Source organism: Pseudophryne corroboree, chromosome 8 (assembly GCF_028390025.1).
Source record: "Pseudophryne corroboree isolate aPseCor3 chromosome 8, aPseCor3.hap2, whole genome shotgun sequence".
Taxonomy (NCBI): domain Eukaryota; kingdom Metazoa; phylum Chordata; class Amphibia; order Anura; family Myobatrachidae; genus Pseudophryne; species Pseudophryne corroboree.
This window is the reverse complement of record NC_086451.1, coordinates 440,295,864-440,316,952: the sequence shown is the minus strand read 5'-3', so window position 1 is coordinate 440,316,952 and position 21,089 is coordinate 440,295,864. Positions and strand designations below refer to the sequence as shown.

The 21,089-nt window shown below is 44.6% G+C and overlaps 1 protein-coding gene across 1 annotated transcript in view; it reads right to left on the bottom strand.

Moving 5' to 3' along the window:
- Positions 1-21,089, bottom strand: part of LOC134949489 (uncharacterized) — a 228,581-nt gene that overhangs the window by 40,903 nt on the left and 166,589 nt on the right. The window contains exon 16 of the mRNA XM_063938086.1: positions 4,117-4,215. Coding sequence (XP_063794156.1) covers positions 4,117-4,215 — 99 coding nt within the window. The remainder of the gene's footprint in view (positions 1-4,116; positions 4,216-21,089) is intronic.

The window sequence follows — 21,089 nt, the reverse complement described above, 5'->3', positions numbered from 1 at the left end:
CGGCAGTGCCAGATACACAATGCCCCCCGGCAGTGCCAGATACACAATGCCCCCCGGCAGTGCCAGATACACCATGCCCCCGGTAGTGGCAGATACACAGTGCCCCCAGCAGTGCCAGATACACCGTGCCCCCGGCAGTGCCAGTTACACAATGCCCCCAGCAATGCCAGATACACAATGCCCCCGGCAGTGCCAGATACACAATGCTCCCCGGCAGTGCCAGATACACAATGCCCCCCGGCAGTGCCAGTTACACAATGCCCCCCGGCAGTGCCAGATACACCATGCCCCCGGTAGTGGCAGATACACAGTGCCCCCAGCAGTGCCAGTTGCACAATACCCCCGGTCAGGGCCGTCTTTTCATATGGGCTCAATGGGCTCTTGCCCAAGGGCCCCAGGAGTATAAGGGCCCTAGGCTGATAGCTGAGGGTCCCCTCTTTCCAGGGGTACCAGATTTTTGAAAATCGGCCCTGGGGAACCTGAAACATCTGACTTGAAAGCAGTGGTCCCCATCCAAGCCTGTTAATTGCTCTTCCCAGCCAGCTATCTGGGGTTCTGTATGACTTAGGGTTTTTCTGAGGATATAATCCAAAAGCTGGGACTCTCCCCTTTTGGTGGACACTGGCAGCTTGTCTCTACTATGCCCAGAACCAGAGATATCAGCCTTCAAGCAGCCGGTCCCTGCTCCAGCTCCACACGCCTAATATGCAGTTTTTGATTTTCGTTGGTGAATTGCTTTGGCTCCTGAACTCTGATCACCAAGTCCCCAGAACCTCTTGAAAGGTGGGACTCTCTAGGTTTTTATCCCATTCCAAGCTAAGAAATATATTTTCAGGAACTTGAGATATCTGCAGTCAAGCAAGCTGCCCTCCCACCAGAACATGATAAATATTAAGCCCACTCCACTATCCACCCCTCCCCTACGTATTAAACACCCCCTACCACCCTGGAAGTCATGTACCTGGGCTTCAACATTCAGCCCAATGCCCCCTTCTACAGTTTAGCCCCATCTGTGCAGTAAAGGAGTAATTAGTAGAAATTACTGATCCAGGTCGTATATGCTGAGCGGAACATAGAACCCCCCCTACCGCCCACGGGACATCAAAGCAGCCACTGATAGCACCCCCCACCCCTACCGCTGGAGGATGGGTAGGGGGCCCAGTGCATTGCTGTGCCCAGGGGCCTGCACTGCTGTTAAGACGCCCCTGCCCCCGGTAGTGCCAGATACACAATGGCCCCAGCAGTGCCAGATACACAATGCCCCCAACAGTGCTAGATACACAATGACCCCATCAGTGCCAGTTACACAATGCCCCCATTAGTGCCAGATACACTGCCACCGGTAGTGCCAGATACACAATGCCCCCGGTAGTGCCAGTTACACAATGCCACCGGTAGTGCCAGATACACTGCCACCGGTAGTGCCTTTCTAATGTGGCATTATCTGCAGACTGCAGTGCTACTTGTCTCCATTTGCAGTGCGGTACATTACAAATTCCACCATATTTCACAACAATGATGTCAGTTTTCTTAACCTTTGTGCTTAAGTAAAATAGCTGCAATAGATGTCAAATAAAATACTAGATCATTTACTGTACATACATGAATATTTGTCAAAATTATATAACTCTATGCATGACTTATTCTTCATCTTTCTTGTCATATTAATTATGTAGGATCATTTTGTGTTTCATTGTATTTTTCAATTTAAGACACAGGGGCAGATGTATCAAGCTTTGGAGAGAGATAAAGTACCAGTCGATCAGATCCTGTTATACTTCAAACACAGACAAGCTGATTGGCTGATACTTTGTCTCTCTCCTAGGCTTAGAACACCCCCCTCTTAGACTGGTTCTTAATGTCTAACATGGCGTAATTTGGGGAGTAAGCTGCTCATTTGCCTCAACATATATTTTAATGGGAAGCATTCGATATCCCGGCTGTCGGGATCCTGACGCTCAGCATACCGGCGCCAGGATCCCAACCGCAGGGATACCGACAACTATTCTCCCTCTTGGGGTGTCCATGACATACCTGGAGGGAAAAATAAATAGTGTGGCGCCCGTAGCGTACCCTCAGCGTGGCAAGCGCAGTGAGCCCGCAAGGGGCTCTTTTGCGCTCACCCTACTGCCGGCATTCCGGCGGTCGGGATCCCGGCGCCGGTATTCTGGGCACCGGGATCCCGACAGCCAGCCAATCGTTGTAGACCCATTTTAACATACTGTATGGGATTAAAAAATATTGTTGAAATAAAATAATTTCAATTTTGGCAGACAATACTTACAGCTAAGGTTACTGGTTTTACTGGTCTCTAAAGGAAGCTTTCCAATGTGTCCTACTCATCAGTACAGAGCCGGCCATAGCCATAGGCAAACTAGGCAATTGCCTAGGGCATTTGAAATGCCTAGGGGCATCAGCAGCTTCTGCTGATTAAAATGATATGCAGCATGCCTATATTCTGTGTGTAGCATTTCATATGCAGATACAGCCACAGTCTCACACAGTATATAGGTATGCTGCATATCATTTTAATCAGCAGAAGCTGCTTGTGCATCCTAGCCACATAGCAATGCAAATAAGATGCATTTTCATTAAAAAAATGTGCCCGAAGTTAGCATTGAGGCAAGATTTATGAGGACACATCTGTATCCAAGCAGAGGCAGAGGTCACAGTGTTAGTGGCAGTGTGAGTGCTGTGTGCATGTGAGTGGGTTGGTTGTGCAGTAGTGTTCGGAATATGTGTAAGGAGCATTATGTGTGTCATGTAAAAATGCATTAATAATGTGCAACATATGTGTAAGGGGCACTATGTGTATAAGGGCATTAATAATGTGCGGCATGTGTAACAGGATACTACTGTATGCATCACTAATAATGTGCAGCAAATGTGTAGGGGGCACTATATGTGTCATTATGTGTATAAGGGCATTAATAATGTGCGGCATATGTGTAAGGTACATAATGTGTAAAAGGGCATTAATAAAGGTTGTCATAATGTGTAAGGCACATTATGTTTATAAGGACATTAATAATGTGTCTCATATATGTTAGGGGCATTACTGTGTGGCATTATGTGTTTAAGGTGCTCTACTATGTGGCATTGCATATAGTAAGGGCACTACTGTGTCATCTAATGTGAATAAAGAGCAATAGGGTGTGGTGTAATGTGAATAAGGAGCAATTCAGTGTGATGTAATATGAATAAGGGGCTGTACAGTAAGGAGTAACGTTTATAAGGTAAAGTGATACTACTGTGGGATGTAATATGAATTATGGAAACTATCGCATGATCAAATGTGAATAAAGTGCAGTACTGTGTGGCGTAATTGGAATTTGGGTTACTATTGTGTGGCCATGCCCCTTGCCAGCAAAAAAGCACACCTTTTTGGGCTGTGCGCCAAATGTGCGAACTGTTCCTATTTAAAATATAGGGGGCACAAACACCAAAATAAGGACTGCTATGGAGGGGTGATGGTGCTGGGAAAGAATTGCAAGGTCAGAGGCAGAACCAGCGGTGATGCTAGGGGGCACCAGCCAAAATCTTGCCTAGGGCATCATATTGGTTAGGGCCGGCTCTGCATCAGTAAGAGGCTTTGTGGCAATGAACATCAGATTGGTCTCTCTCTGTGTGGCACACTGGGCACCAGGTTAGTCTGTGTGGCACACTGGGCAAAAGGTTAGTCTGTGTGGCACACTGGGCACCAGATTGGTCTGTGTGTGGCACACTGGGCACCAGATTGGTCTGTGTGTGGCACATTGAGCACAAGATTGGTCTGTGTGTGGCACACTGGGCACCAGATTGGTCTGTGTGTGGCACACTGGGCACCAGATTGGTCTGTGTGTGGCACACTGGGCACCAGATTGGTCTGTGTGTGGCACATTGGGCACCAGATTGGTCTGTGTGTGGCACACTGGGCACCAGATTAGACTCTGCGTGGCACACTGGGCTCCAGATTGTTCTGTCATCATAGCCTTGTCCTGACCTTTGTTCCTAGTCTGGAAATTATACTTATCAAGTTATCTCCATATCTCCTCTCTGAGCTTCTGGTGCACTGACCCCAAGGCCACAATGGTGACTCTGTACAACCCACAGCCAGATCTGTATCTTTGTACTCACATGTGTGTTTCCGGATGACGATGTTGTTATATTTTCGACAATTTGCATAGTGTACAAATTTCCTAATTTCCTCCATGGGAATAACCTGGCCTGAGCGACCTACAGTGGAAAGTTATAAGGGACAATTTATCGACTGCTGGACACATTACCCAAACTGCACAACACGGTACACAAACTGCACAACACGTTACACAAACTGCACAACACGTTACACAAACTGCACAAGAGAGAATAAAAAGGCTTTAGAAATGACATTATGACAAATGTACAGGGTCACATATCAATTGTCAGCCATTTATTTCTGTTTGCAACAACATTTTAAATGTAAATGTTCCCCAATACATGTCATACTGGCCTCCAGATGAGTCTTTCCTGTACACAAGTTATCATACATTCATTTAGAATTGAGAGCAAACCTGCGAGTAGGTGCTCCAAAACCAAATCCTCCAATGTGGCACTACAATTTCCAGGGCTCCCAATAGCTACTGTTCCTATATATTCAGCCACCCCACCGCACGTCACTGATATATATACTGTATATATCTTATTTCACGTTTGCTGTACCGTATATGTATATTTCAGTCATCTGCTTTGAATGAACCCAATATATTATATATAATGGTTTATAGTCAACCCAATCAAGTATTACACCACACTTAGGGGGTCATTCCGAGTTGATCGCACGTAGCAACTTTTTGCTGCTCGTGCGATCAACTAGACGCCGCCTATGGGGGAGTGTATTTTAGCATAGCAGAGCTGAGATCGCTTGTACAGCCCTGCTATGCAAAAAAAGTTTTGTGTAAAACAAGACCAGCCCTGCACCTACTTACCTAGTGCGACGGATCCAGCGATTAAGGTCCCTGGAATTGACGTCAGACATCCGCCTTCCAAACTCCTGGACATGCCTGCATTCGGATCTCCACGCCCGGAAAATGGTGAGTTGACGCCCCGGAGCGCCTTCCTCCGGTCAATCTTCTTGCGGTCGCCGATGTGACCGCTTTCTTCATACGCGGTGTAGCTGCGGGCAACGACGCCCCTGCTCAATGCGGCCGCCGCGCTTGCGCAGTTCCGACCTGTTCGCACCGCTGTGATAAACCGCAGCGTGCGAACGGGTCCGAATGACCCCTTTAAGCTTGAGGATCTGCACATAGCATTCTCACGGTGACGTGTGTTCCAATCTATGATAAATAGCTGATCTATACTCTGCACTTTTTGGTTTCTTAGTTTGATAGTGTCTTGATGGTATGAAAGGCTGCTATGGATAAATTATATAATTGTTTATTGCATCATTGCTACTTTTTAAATCTCTCTTTGTCTCCCTTCCTCTCCCTCGCTCGGACTTCCTTCCTGTCCCTCCCTCTCTCTCTCTGTCTCTCTCTCTCTCTCACACACACACACACACACACACACACACACACACACACACACACACACACACACACACACACACACACACACAATCTATCTCAGTCATTCCCTCTCCAAACTTCCTTTCTCTCCCCCCCACCTGCTTTTCCGCTCTCTCGCTCTCCATTTTCTTCCCCCCTTTAACTCTCTCTCTCCCCCTCCCCCCTTCCTCTTGCTCTTTCACTATGTGGCCTTTTTCATCATCGCTAAATATCCTGTTACACATGTGGAAAGACCGGTTTCCGCATATTTTATGTAACGGGCCATTCGTGATTAGTGGTCCGGTAGGGCCGCATGATATTCAGCAAACACCACAAAGTTAAAGTTTTAGAGTTTACCTGATAGAATCAGTGGCGCACCCGGGGGGGGTTTCCGAGTACCCAGAAACCCCCCTCCACTTAAAAAAAAAAAAAAATTTTTTTTTTTTTTAGCTGCATGAGTATTATTAATGACTGTCTAGCGTCCTCTGCAGCCTGCTGTCTTCCTGGTGGCACTTGCAAGTGCAATAAAAGTTTACTTTATTTTAATTATAGTACATATATATCCATGTGCCTACATATATACACATGTATATACATACATACATACATACATACATACAAACACACACACACACACATATGATATATATATACATGTGTATATATATATGTGTACTGTATGTGTGTGTGTATATATATATATATATATATGTATGCATGTTTAATATGCTATGTATATGTGTATATGGGTTCACTACGATCTCCCGGCGGCCGGCCTCCCGGCGACCAGCATACCGGCGCCGGGAGGCCGGCCGCCGGCTTACCAACAGTGTGGCGAGCGCAAATGAGCCCCTTGCGGGCTCGCTACGCGCGCCACACTATTCTATTCTCCCTCCAGGGGGGTCGTGGACCCCCACGAGGTAGAATAAGTGTCGGTATGCCGGCGGTCAGGCTTCCGGCGCTGGTATGCTGGTCGCCGGGAGCCCGACCGCCGGCATACTGAAGACCACCCGTGTATATGTATGTGTGTGTGTAGATATATATATATATATATATACACACACACACACACACACACACACACACACTAGTTTTACGGACCCAGCATATACTGGGTCACCTCAGTCCCCACCCCCGTGATTGGCTCCGCCCAGTTCTGGAAACCCCCCCATGCAAATCCTGCGTTTGCCACTGAGAATAAGCGCCATCTTCAGGCGCTTGTTTTCGGAGTACCACTTCGTCCTATGGGGAAGCTTTCCAGGGTGTGAAGAGGGATCCAAGTGGATCCCACCTCGAGCTCCTCACTGTCTGGACAGCGCCTGTGCACATGGGTGATCTCAGTTCACTCATGTGCAGAAGCCGGCAAGGGGATATGAAAGTAATGCTGCAGGTAAAGTAGCATTGTTACTGATGACGGGGACATCGGCTTTTTTAGAGCAGCTGTCACAGCACCAGAGCAATGCTGAATTACTCCAGTGAAAAGTATCCTCTGCTAGCACAGAAGGAGAAGTGGCTGGTTACACACAGTATATCTCAGTGGTAATGTCACGTGACTAGCACAGAAAGAGAAGTGGCTGGTTACATACAGTATATCTCAGTGGTAATGTCACGTGACTAGCACAGAAGGAGAAGTGGCTGGTTACATACAGTATATGTCAGTGGTAATGTCACGTGACTAGCACAGAAGGAGAAGTGGCTGGTTACACACAGTATATCTCAGTGGTAATGTCACGTGACTAGCACAGAAAGAGAAGTGGCTGGTTACATATAGTATATTTCAGTGGTAACATTATGTGACTAGCACAGAAGGAAAGTGGCTAGTTACATATAGTATATCTCAGTGGTAATTTTACGTGACTAGCACAGAAGGAGAAGAGGCTGGATACATACAGTATATCTCAGTGGTAAAGATACGTGACTAGCACAGAAGGAGAAGTGGCTGGTTACATACAGTATATCTCAGTGGTAATGATATGTGACTAGCACAGAAGGAGAAGTGGCTGGTTACATATAGTGTATATGTCAATGGTAATGATACGTGACTAGCACAAAAGGAGAAGTGACTGGTTACATACAGTATCTCTCAGTGGTAATGTTATGTGACTAGCACATGAGAAGTGGCTTGTTATATACAGTATATCTCAGTAATAATGTTATGTGACTAGCACAGAAGGAGAAGTGGCTGGTTACATACAGTATATCTCAGTAATAATGTTATGTGACTAGCACAGAAGGAGAAGTGACTGGTTACATACAGTATATCTCAGTGGTAATGTCACGTGACTAGCACAGAAGGAGAAGTGGCTGGTTACACACAGTATATCTCAGTGGTAATGTCACGTGACTAGCACAGAAGGAGAAGTGGCTGGTTACATACAGTATATGTCAGTGATAATGTTATGTGCGTAGCACAGAAGGAGAAGTGGCTGGTTACATACGGTATATGTCAGTGGTAATGTCACATGACTAGCACAGAAGGAGAAGTGGCTGGTTACACACAGTATATCTCAGTGGTAATGTCACGTGACTAGCACAGAAGGAGAAGTGGCTGGTTAAATACAGTATATGTCAGTGGTAATGTCACGTGACTAGCACAGAAGGAGAAGTGGCTGGTTACATACAGTATATATCAGTGGTAAACTGGTAATGTCACGTGACTAGCACAGAAGGAGAAGTGGCTGGTTGCATACAGTGTATGTCAGTGGTAATGTCACGTGACTAGCACAGAAGGAGAAGTGGCTGGTTGCATACAGTGTACGTCAGTGGTAATGTCACGTGACTAGCACAGAAGGAGAAGTGGCTGGTTGCATACAGTGTATGTCAGTGGTAATGTTACGAGACTAGCACAGAAGGAGAAGTGGCTGGTTACATACAGTATATCTCAGTGGTAATGATACGTGACTAGCACAGAAGGAGAAGTGGCTGGATACATGCAGTATATCTCAGTGGTAAAGATACGTGACTAGCACATAAGGAGAAGTGGCTGGTTACATACAGTATATCTCAGTGGTAATGATACGTGACTAGCACAGAAGGAGAAGTGGCTGGTTACATACAGTGTATGTCAGTGGTAATGATATGTGACTAGCACAGAAGGAGAAGTGGCTGGTTACATACAGTATATCTCAGTGGTAATGATACGTGACTAGCAAAGAAGGAGAAGTGGCTGGTTACATACAGTGTATGTCAGTGGTAATGATATGTGACTAGCACAGAAGGAGAAGTGGCAGGTTGCATACAGTATATCTCAGTGGTAATGATACGTGACTAGCACAGAAGGAGAAGAGGATGGATACATACAGTATATCTCAGTGGTAAAGATACGTGACTAGCACAGAAGGAGAAGTGGCTGGTTACATACAGTATATCTCAGTGGTAATGATATGTGACTAGCACAGAAGGAGAAGTGGCTGGTTACATATAGTGTATATGTCAATGGTAATGATACGTGACTAGCACAAAAGGAGAAGTGACTGGTTACATACAGTATCTCTCAGTGGTAATGTTATGTGACTAGCACATGAGAAGTGGCTTGTTATATACAGTATATCTCAGTAATAATGTTATGTGACTAGCACAGAAGGAGAAGTGGCTGTTTACATACAGTATATCTCAGTAATAATGTTATGTGACTAGCACAGAAGGAGAAGTGACTGGTTACATACAGTATATCTCAGTGGTAGTGTTACGTGACTAGTACCGAAGGAGAAGTGGCTGGTTACATACAGTATATGTCAGTGGTAATGATACGTGACTAGCACAGAAGGAGAAGTGGCTGGTTACATACAGTATAACTCAGTGGTAATGTTACGTGACTAGCACAGAAGGAGAAGTGGCTGGTTACATACAGTATATCTCAGTGGTAATGTTACATGACTAGCACAGAAGGAGAAGTGGCTGGTTACATACAGTGTATGTCAGTGGTAATGATATGTGACTAGCACAGAAGGAGAAGTGGCTGGTTACATACAGTATATCTCAGTGATAATCTTATGTGACTAGCACAGAAGGAGAAGTGGTTGGTTACATACAGTATATTTCAGTGATAATGTTATGTGCATAGCACAGAAGGAAAGTCGCTAGTTACATACAGTATATGTCAGTGGTAATGTTACGTGACTAGCACAGAAGGAGAAGTGGCTGGTTACATACAGTATATCTCAGTGGTAATGTTACGTGACTAGCACAGAAGGAGAAGTGGCTGGTTACATACAGTATATGTCAGTGGTAATATTACGTGACTAGCACAGAAGGAGAAGTGGCTGGTTACATACAGTATATCTCAGTGGTAATGTTACGTGACTAGCACAGAAGGAGAAGTGGCTGGTTACATATAGTATATCTCAGTGGTAACATTATGTGACTAGCACAGAAGGAGAAGTGGTTGGTTATATACAGTATATCTCAGTGGTAATGTTACGTGATTAGCACAGAAGGAGAAGTGGCTGGTTACATACAGTATATCTGTCACGATCCGGGTATCTGGACGCCATTTCAAACCCATCAGATGCCTCCTAAGGCTGGCTCAGCGCTCCAGGGCCGGATCCCATCTGTTGTCCTGATGTGTACATTCCTGTATCCTCTCCTGTCACTCTGGGACGCTGTCACAGTGGACGCCATATTGCACCTGGCATGGTGTCTCCCGCTGCCTCCACCGCCGTCCCTGAGCTTCTGCATGCAGAGTGTCTGAGTGGCGATAGCGTCGGCCGCGGCCTCCGCTGTGTCCGCGTGGTTGGATGTGCATCTGTCAGCCTGGCGCCTCCTGTCTCCGGTGGCCGGCGCCGCCATTGCTGTTTTCATTACCACATGGATTACAAACCAAACTTCCCTCCAAGTGTCTGCATGGGCGCAGCCATCTTGGATTCTGTCAGCTGATCATTTCCACCAATCTGTTCTCAGTATTGATAATCTGCATAATTGCCTAGCCAATCCCTTCCTTGCTGCAGGTATAAATACACTGTGCCTGAGCAAGGAAGGCGTCAGTGCTTTGGTTGTCAAACCTAGTTCCTGTTTGTCTCTCTCCTGTGATTGTCTTCCAGGTTCCAGCTCCTGTCTCAAGACTTCCACCATAGAGACCCGCACCAGCATTCCACCTGCGGTGTAGCCTGACTCTCCAATCCATTGTGGATTCATCTGTTTCCAGCTACAACATTACCTGCTTCCAGCTCAGCTTCCAGCAGAGTACAGCTTCCCTTAAAGGGCCGGTGTCCTTTCTACACTTTACCACTCTCCACCGGTATTATTATTTCTCCGCTCTCAAGTTCTACATTTCAGTTCATATTTCATCGCTCCCAAGTTCATTTATTATTTAACTGGTTCCAGCCAGTATCCACTCCGTGCTAACAACAGTCTGGTTCCAGCCAGTATCCACAGCAGCTGTTTTATCTTCAGCAACCCAGCTTTTCCTGGAACACCAGCTGGCACAATCCTGGGTTATCTCCATTGCTACAGTCGGGCCTGGTAAGGACTTTCCATCTAGAAGATCATAAGAACTATCTCACACTACCAGTGCCCTGTGGCTCCTGCCATCCTGTAGTACCCAGGAACTGTATTTATTCTTTGCTGACTTTTACGTTTTCTTTTACTGCTGCTGTGTTGCGGAGTTGTCATAATAAACATCATTGACTTTTATCCAAGTTGTCGTGTTCACGCCTTCGGGCAGTTATTATTCATGTTACTTACATGTCCAGGGGTCTGATACAACCTCCCAGGTTCCGGTACATCTCAGCCCCTACAACTGAGGCTGCCTCCCGTCAGCTCAGGCCCTCAGTTGTGACAATATCTCAGTGATAATGTTATGTGCGTAGCACAGAAGGAGAAGTGGATGGTTACATACAGTATATTTCAGTGGTAATGATACGTGACTAGCACAGAAGGAGAAGTGGCTGGTTACATACAGTATATCTCAGTGGTAATGTTACGCGACTAGCACAGAAGGAGAAGTGGCTGGTTACATATAGTATATTTCAGTGGTAACATTATGTGACTAGCACAGAAGGAAAGTGGCTAGTTACATATAGTATATCTCAGTGGTAATTTTACGTGACTAGCACAGAAGGAGAAGTGGCTGGATACATACAGTATATCTCAGTGGTAATGTTACGTGACTAGCACAGAAGGAGAAGTGGCTGGTTACATACAGTATATGTCAGTGGTGATATTAATTATAAGTGGCTGGTTACATTAGTATATGTCAGTGGTGATATTACGTGACTAGCACAGAAGGAGAAGTGGCTGGTTGCATACAGTGTATGTCAGTGGTAATGTTACGAGACTAGCACAGAAGGAGAAGTGGCTGGTTACATACAGTATATCTCAGTGGTAATGATACGTGACTAGCACAGAAGGAAAGTGGCTGGATACATACAGTATATCTCAGTGGTAAAGATACGTGACTAGCACAGAAGGAGAAGTGGCTGGTTACTAGAGATGAGCGCCTGAAATTTTTCGGGTTTTGTGTTTTGGTTTTGGGTTCGGTTCCGCGGCCGTGTTTTGGGTTCGAACGCGTTTTGGCAAAACCTCACCGAATTTTTTTTGTCGGATTCGGGTGTGTTTTGGATTCGGGTGTTTTTTTCCAAAAACACTAAAAAACAGCTTAAATCATAGAATTTGGGGGTCATTTTGATCCCAAAGTATTATTAACCTCAAAAACCATAATTTACACTAATTTTCAGTCTATTCTGAATACCTCACACCTCACAATATTATTTTTAGTCCTAAAATTTGCACCGAGGTCGCTGTGTGAGTAAGATAAGCGACCCTAGTGGCCGACACAAACACCGGGCCCATCTAGGAGTGGCACTGCAGTGTCACGCAGGATGTCCCTTAAAAAAAACCCTCCCCAAACAGCACATGACGCAAAGAAAAAAAGAGGCGCAATGAGGTAGCTGTGTGAGTAAGATTAGCGACCCTAGTGGCCGACACAAACACCGGGCCCATCTAGGAGTGGCACTGCAGTGTCACGCAGGATGGCCCTTCCAAAAAACCCTCCCCAAACAGCACATGACGCAAAGAAAAAAAGAGGCGCAATGAGGTATCTGTGTGAGTAAGATTAGCGACCCTAGTGGCCGACACAAACACCGGGCCCATCTAGGAGTGGCACTGCAGTGTCACGCAGGATGGCCCTTCCAAAAAACCCTCCCCAAACAGCACATGACGCAAAGAAAAAAAGAGGCGCAATGAGGTAGCTGACTGTGTGAGTAAGATTAGCGACCCTAGTGGCCGACACAAACACCGGGCCCATCTAGGAGTGGCACTGCAGTGTCACGCAGGATGTCCCTTCCAAAAAACCCTCCCCAAACAGCACATGACGCAAAGAAAAAAAGAGGCGCAATGAGGTAGCTGACTGTGTGAGTAAGATTAGCGACCCTAGTGGCCGACACAAACACCGGGCCCATCTAGGAGTGGCACTGCAGTGTCACGCAGGATGTCCCTTCCAAAAAACCCTCCCCAATCAGCACATGATGCAAAGAAAAAGAAAAGAAAAAAGAGGTGCAAGATGGAATTGTCCTTGGGCCCTCCCACCCACCCTTATGTTGTATAAACAAAACAGGACATGCACACTTTAACCAACCCATCATTTCAGTGACAGGGTCTGCCACACGACTGTGACTGATATGACGGGTTGGTTTGGACCCCCCCCAAAAAAGAAGCAATTAATCTCTCCTTGCACAAACTGGCTCTACAGAGGCAAGATGTCCACCTCATCTTCACCCTCCGATATATCACCGTGTACATCCCCCTCCTCACAGATTATCAATTCGTCCCCACTGGAATCCACCATCTCAGCTCCCTGTGTACTTTGTGGAGGCAATTGCTGCTGGTCAATGTCTCCGCGGAGGAATTGATTATAATTCATTTTAATGAACATCATCTTCTCCACATTTTCTGGATGTAACCTCGTACGCCGATTGCTGACAAGGTGAGCGGCGGCACTAAACACTCTGTCTGCTGCTAATATATAGACTGGTTGATAAAGAGATAGTATACTCGTAACTAGTATGTATGTATAAAGAAAGAAAAAAAAACCACGGTTAGGTGGTATATACAATTATGGACGGGCTGCCGAGTGCCGACACAGAGGTAGCCACAGCCGTGAACTACCGCACTGTACTGTGTCTGCTGCTAATATATAGACTGGTTGATAAAGAGATAGTATACTCGTAACTAGTATGTATGTATAAAGAAAGAAAAAAAAACCACGGTTAGGTGGTATATACAATTATGGACGGGCTGCCGAGTGCCGACACAGAGGTAGCCACAGCCGTGAACTACCGCACTGTACTGTGTCTGCTGCTAATATATAGACTGGTTGATAAAGAGATAGTATACTCGTAACTAGTATGTATGTATAAAGAAAGAAAAAAAAACCACGGTTAGGTGGTATATACAATTATGGACGGGCTGCCGAGTGCCGACACAGAGGTAGCCACAGCCGTGAACTACCGCACTGTACTGTGTCTGCTGCTAATATATAGACTGGTTGATAAAGAGATAGTATACTCGTAACTAGTATGTATGTATAAAGAAAGAAAAAAAAACCACGGTTAGGTGGTATATACAATTATGGACGGGCTGCCGAGTGCCGACACAGAGGTAGCCACAGCCGTGAACTACCGCACTGTACTGTGTCTGCTGCTAATATATAGACTGGTTGATAAAGAGATAGTATACTCGTAACTAGTATGTATGTATAAAGAAAGAAAAAAAAACCACGGTTAGGTGGTATATACAATTATGGACGGGCTGCCGAGTGCCGACACAGAGGTAGCCACAGCCGTGAACTACCGCACTGTACTGTGTCTGCTGCTAATATATAGACTGGTTGATAAAGAGATAGTATACTCGTAACTAGTATGTATGTATAAAGAAAGAAAAAAAAACCACGGTTAGGTGGTATATACAATTATGGACGGGCTGCCGAGTGCCGACACAGAGGTAGCCACAGCCGTGAACTACCGCACTGTACTGTGTCTGCTGCTAATATATAGACTGGTTGATAAAGAGATAGTATACTCGTAACTAGTATGTATGTATAAAGAAAGAAAAAAAAACCACGGTTAGGTGGTATATACAATTATGGACGGGCTGCCGAGTGCCGACACAGAGGTAGCCACAGCCGTGAACTACCGCACTGTACTGTGTCTGCTGCTAATATATAGACTGGTTGATAAAGAGATAGTATACTCGTAACTAGTATGTATGTATAAAGAAAGAAAAAAAAACCACGGTTAGGTGGTATATACAATTATGGACCGGCTGCCGAGTGCCGACACAGAGGTAGCCACAGCCGTGAACTACCGCACTGTACTGTGTCTGCTGCTAATATATAGACTGGTTGATAAAGAGATAGTATACTCGTAACTAGTATGTATGTATAAAGAAAGAAAAAAAAACCACGGTTAGGTGGTATATACAATTATGGACGGGCTGCCGAGTGCCGACACAGAGGTAGCCACAGCCGTGAACTACCGCACTGTACTGTGTCTGCTGCTAATATATAGACTGGTTGATAAAGAGATAGTATACTCGTAACTAGTATGTATGTATAAAGAAAGAAAAAAAAACCACGGTTAGGTGGTATATACAATTATGGACGGGCTGCCGAGTGCCGACACAGAGGTAGCCACAGCCGTGAACTACCGCACTGTACTGTGTCTGCTGCTAATATATAGACTGGTTGATAAAGAGATAGTATACTCGTAACTAGTATGTATGTATAAAGAAAGAAAAAAAAAACACGGTTAGGTGGTATATACAATTATGGACGGGCTGCCGAGTGCCGACACAGAGGTAGCCACAGCCGTGAACTACCGCACTGTACTGTGTCTGCTGCTAATATATAGACTGGTTGATAAAGAGATAGTATACTCGTAACTAGTATGTATGTATAAAGAAAGAAAAAAAAACCACGGTTAGGTGGTATATACAATTATGGACGGGCTGCCGAGTGCCGACACAGAGGTAGCCACAGCCGTGAACTACCGCACTGTACTGTGTCTGCTGCTAATATATAGACTGGTTGATAAAGAGATAGTATACTCGTAACTAGTATGTATGTATAAAGAAAGAAAAAAAAAAACCACGGTTAGGTGGTATATACAATTATGGACGGGCTGCCGAGTGCCGACACAGAGGTAGCCACAGCCGTGAACTACCGCACTGTACTGTGTCTGCTGCTAATATATAGACTGGTTGATAAAGAGATAGTATACTCGTAACTAGTATGTATGTATAAAGAAAGAAAAAAAAACCACGGTTAGGTGGTATATACAATTATGGACGGGCTGCCGAGTGCCGACACAGAGGTAGCCACAGCCGTGAACTACCGCACTGTACTGTGTCTGCTGCTAATATATATACTGGTTGATAAAGAGATAGTATACTCGTAACTAGTATGTATGTATAAAGAAAGAAAAAAAAACCACGGTTAGGTCACTGGTATATACAATTATGGACGGGCTGCCGAGTGCCGACACAGAGGTAGCCACAGCCGTGAACTACCGCACTGTACTGTGTCTGCTGCTAATATAGACTGGTTGATAAAGAGATAGTATACTACTAATATTATATACTGGTGGTCAGGTCACTGGTCACTAGTCACACTGGCAGTGGCACTCCTGCAGCAAAAGTGTGCACTGTTTAATTTTAATATAATATTATGTACTCCTGGCTCCTGCTATAACCTATAACTGGCACTGCAGTAGTGCTCCCCAGTCTCCCCCACAATTATAAGCTGTGTGAGCTGAGCAGTCAGACAGATATATAATATATATAGATGATGCAGCACACTGGCCTGAGCCTGAGCAGTGCACACAGATATGGTATGTGACTGAGTCACTGTGTGCTGTGTATCGCTTTTTTCAGGCAGAGAACGGATTATAAATAAAAGTGGTGGTCACTGGTCACTATCAGCAAAACTCTGCACTGTACACTACTGAGTACTCCTAATGCTCCCCAAAATTAGTAAATCAAGTGTCTCTCTAATCTATTCTAATTCTAAACGGAGAGGACGCCAGCCACGTCCTCTCCCTATCAATCTCAATGCACGTGTGAAAATGGCGGCGACGCGCGGCTCCTTATATAGAATCCGAGTCTTGCGATAGAATCCGAGCCTCGCGAGAATCCGACAGCGTCATGATGACGTTCGGGCGCGCTCGGGTTAACCGAGCAAGGCGGGAAGATCCGAGTCGCTCGGACCCGTGAAAAAAAACATGAAGTTCTGGCGGGTTCGGATTCAGAGAAACCGAACCCGCTAATCTCTACTGGTTACGTACAGTATATCTCAGTGGTAATGATACGTGACTAGCACAGAAGGAGAAGTGGCTGGTTACATATAGTGTATGTCAGTGGTAATGATATGTGACTAGCACAGAAGGAGAAGTGGCAGGTTGCATACAGTATATCTCAGTGGTATTGATACGTGACTAGCACAGAAAGAGAAGAGGCTGGATACATACAGTATATCTCAGTGGTAATGATATGTGACTAGCACAGAAGGAGAAGTGGCTGGTTACATATAGTGTATATGTCAATGGTAATGATACGTGACTAGCACAAAAGGAGAAGTGACTGGTTACATACAGTATCTCTCAGTGGTAATGTTATGTGACTAGCACATGAGAAGTGGCTTGTTATATACAGTATATCTCAGTAATAATGTTATGTGACTAGCACAGAAGGAGAAGTGGCTGGTTACATACAGTATATCTCAGTAATAATGTTATGTGACTAGCACAGAAGGAGAAGTGACTGGTTACATACAGTATATCTCAGTGGTAATGTCACGTGACTAGCACAGAAGGAGAAGTGGCTGGTTACACACAGTATATCTCAGTGGTAATGTCACGTGACTAGCACAGAAGGAGAAGTGGCTGGTTACATACAGTATATGTCAGTGATAATGTTATGTGCGTAGCACAGAAGGAGAAGTGGCTGGTTACATACAGTATATGTCAGTGGTAATGTCACGTGACTAGCACAGAAGGAGAAGTGGCTGGTTACACACAGTATATCTCAGTGGTAATGTCACGTGACTAGCACAGAAGGAGAAGTGGCTGGTTACATACAGTATATGTCAGTGGTAATGTCACGTGACTAGCACAGAAGGAGAAGTGGCTGGTTACATACAGTATATATCAGTGGTAATGTCACGTGACTAGCACAGAAGGAGAAGTGGCTGGTTGCATACAGTGTATGTCAGTGGTAATGTCACGTGACTAGCACAGAAGGAGAAGTGGCTGGTTGCATACAGTGTACGTCAGTGGTAATGTCACGTGACTAGCACAGAAGGAGAAGTGGCTGGTTGCATACAGTGTATGTCAGTGGTAATGTTACGAGACTAGCACAGAAGGAGAAGTGGCTGGTTACATACAGCATATCTCAGTGGTAATGATACGTGACTAGCACAGTAGGAGAAGTGGCTGGATACATGCAGTATATCTCAGTGGTAAAGATACGTGACTAGCACATAAGGAGAAGTGGCTGGTTACATACAGTATATCTCAGTGGTAATGATACGTGACTAGCACAGAAGGAGAAGTGGCTGGTTACATACAGTGTATGTCAGTGGTAATGATATGTGACTAGCACAGAAGGAGAAGTGGCTGGTTACATACAGTATATCTCAGTGGTAATGATACGTGACTAGCAAAGAAGGAGAAGTGGCTGGTTACATACAGTGTATGTCAGTGGTAATGATATGTGACTAGCACAGAAGGAGAAGTGGCAGGTTGCATACAGTATATCTCAGTGGTAATGATACGTGACTAGCACAGAAGGAGAAGAGGCTGGATACATACAGTATATCTCAGTGGTAAAGATACGTGACTAGCACAGAAGGAGAAGTGGCTGGTTACATACAGTATATCTCAGTGGTAATGATATGTGACTAGCACAGAAGGAGAAGTGGCTGGTTACATATAGTGTATATGTCAATGGTAATGATACGTGACTAGCACAAAAGGAGAAGTGACTGGTTACATACAGTATCTCTCAGTGGTAATGTTATGTGACTAGCACATGAGAAGTGGCTTGTTATATACAGTATATCTCAGTAATAATGTTATGTGACTAGCACAGAAGGAGAAGTGGCTGGTTACATACAGAATATCTCAGTAATAATGTTATGTGACTAGCACAGAAGGAGAAGTGACTGGTTACATACAGTATATCTCAGTGGTAGTGTTACGTGACTAGTACCGAAGGAGAAGTGGCTGGTTACATACAGTATATGTCAGTGGTAATGATACGTGACTAGCACAGAAGGAGAAGTGGCTGGTTACATACAGTATAACTCAGTGGTAATGTTACGTGACTAGCACAGAAGGAGAAGTGGCTGGTTACATACAGTATATCTCAGTGGTAATGTTACATGACTAGCACAGAAGGAGAAGTGGCTGGTTACATACAGTGTATGTCAGTGGTAATGATATGTGACTAGCACAGAAGGAGAAGTGGCTGGTTACATACAGTATATCTCAGTGATAATCTTATGTGACTAGCACAGAAGGAGAAGTGGTTGGTTACATACAGTATATTTCAGTGATAATGTTATGTGCATAGCACAGAAGGAAAGTCGCTAGTTACATACAGTATATGTCAGTGGTAATGTTACGTGACTAGCACAGAAGGAGAAGTGGCTGGTTACATACAGTATATCTCAGTGGTAATGTTACGTGACTAGCACAGAAGGAGAAGTGGCTGGTTACATACAGTATATGTCAGTGGTAATATTACGTGACTAGCACAGAAGGAGAAGTGGCTGGTTACATACAGTATATCTCAGTGGTAATGTTACGTGACTAGCACAGAAGGAGAAGTGGCTGGTTACATATAGTATATCTCAGTGGTAACATTATGTGACTAGCACAGAAGGAGAAGTGGTTGGTTATATACAGTATATCTCAGTGGTAATGTTACGTGATTAGCACAGAAGGAGAAGTGGCTGGTTACATACAGTATATCTCAGTGATAATGTTATGTGCGTAGCACAGAAGGAGAAGTGGCTGGTTACATACAGTATATTTCAGTGGTAATGATACGTGACTAGCACAGAAGGAGAAGTGGCTGGTTACATACAGTATATCTCAGTGGTAATGTTACGCGACTAGCACAGAAGGAGAAGTGGCTGGTTACATATAGTATATTTCAGTGGTAACATTATGTGACTAGCACAGAAGGAAAGTGGCTAGTTACATATAGTATATCTCAGTGGTAATTTTACGTGACTAGCACAGAAGGAGAAGTGGCTGGATACATACAGTATATCTCAGTGGTAATGTTACGTGACTAGCACAGAAGGAGAAGTGGCTGGTTACATACAGTATATGTCAGTGGTGATATTAATTATAAGTGGCTGGTTACATTAGTATATGTCAGTGGTGATATTACGTGACTAGCACAGAAGGAGAAGTGGCTGGTTGCATACAGTGTATGTCAGTGGTAATGTTACGAGACTAGCACAGAAGGAGAAGTGGCTGGTTACATACAGTATATCTCAGTGGTAATGATACGTGACTAGCACAGAAGGAGAAGTGGCTGGATACATACAGTATATCTCAGTGGTAAAGATACGTGACTAGCACAGAAGGAGAAGTGGCTGGTTACATACAGTATATCTCAGTGGTAATGATACGTGACTAGCACAGAAGGAGAAGTGGCTGGTTACATACAGTGTATGTCAGTGGTAATGATATGTGACTAGCACAGAAGGAGAAGTGGCAGGTTGCATACAGTATATCTCAGTGGTAATGATACGTGACTAGCACAGAAAGAGAAGAGGCTGGATACATACAGTATATCTCAGTGGTAATGATATGTGACTAGCACAGAAGGAGAAGTGGCTGGTTACATATAGTGTATATGTCAATGGTAATGATACGTGACTAGCACAAAAGGAGAAGTGACTGGTTACATACAGTATCTCTCAGTGGTAATGTTATGTGACTAGCACATGAGAAGTGGCTTGTTACATACAGTATATCTCAGTAATAATGTTATGTGATTAGCACAGAAGGAGAAGTGACTGGTTACATACAGTATATCTCAGTGGTAGTGTTACTTGACTAGTACAGAAGGAGAAGTGGCTGGTTACATACAGTATATGTCAGTGGTAATGATACGTGACTAGCACAGAAGGAGAAGTGGCTGGTTACATACAGTATATCTCAGTGGTAATGTTACATGACTAGCACAGAAGGAGAAGTGACTGGTTACATACAGTGTATGTCAGTGGTAATGATATGTGACTAGCAAAGAAGGAGAAGTGGCTGGTTACATACAGTATATCTCAGTGATAATCTTATGTGACTAGCACAGAAGGAGAAGTGGTTGGCTACATACAGTATATTTCAGTGATAATGTTATGTGCATAGCACAGAAGGAAAGTCGCTAGTTACATACAGTATATGTCAGTGGTAATGTTACGTGACTAGCACAGAAGGAGAAGTGGCTGGTTACATACAGTATATCTCAGTGATAATGTTACGTGACTAGCACAGAAGGAGAAGTGGCTGGTTACATACAGTATATGTCAGTGGTAACATTATGTGACTAGCACAGAAGGAAAGTGGCTAGTTACATACA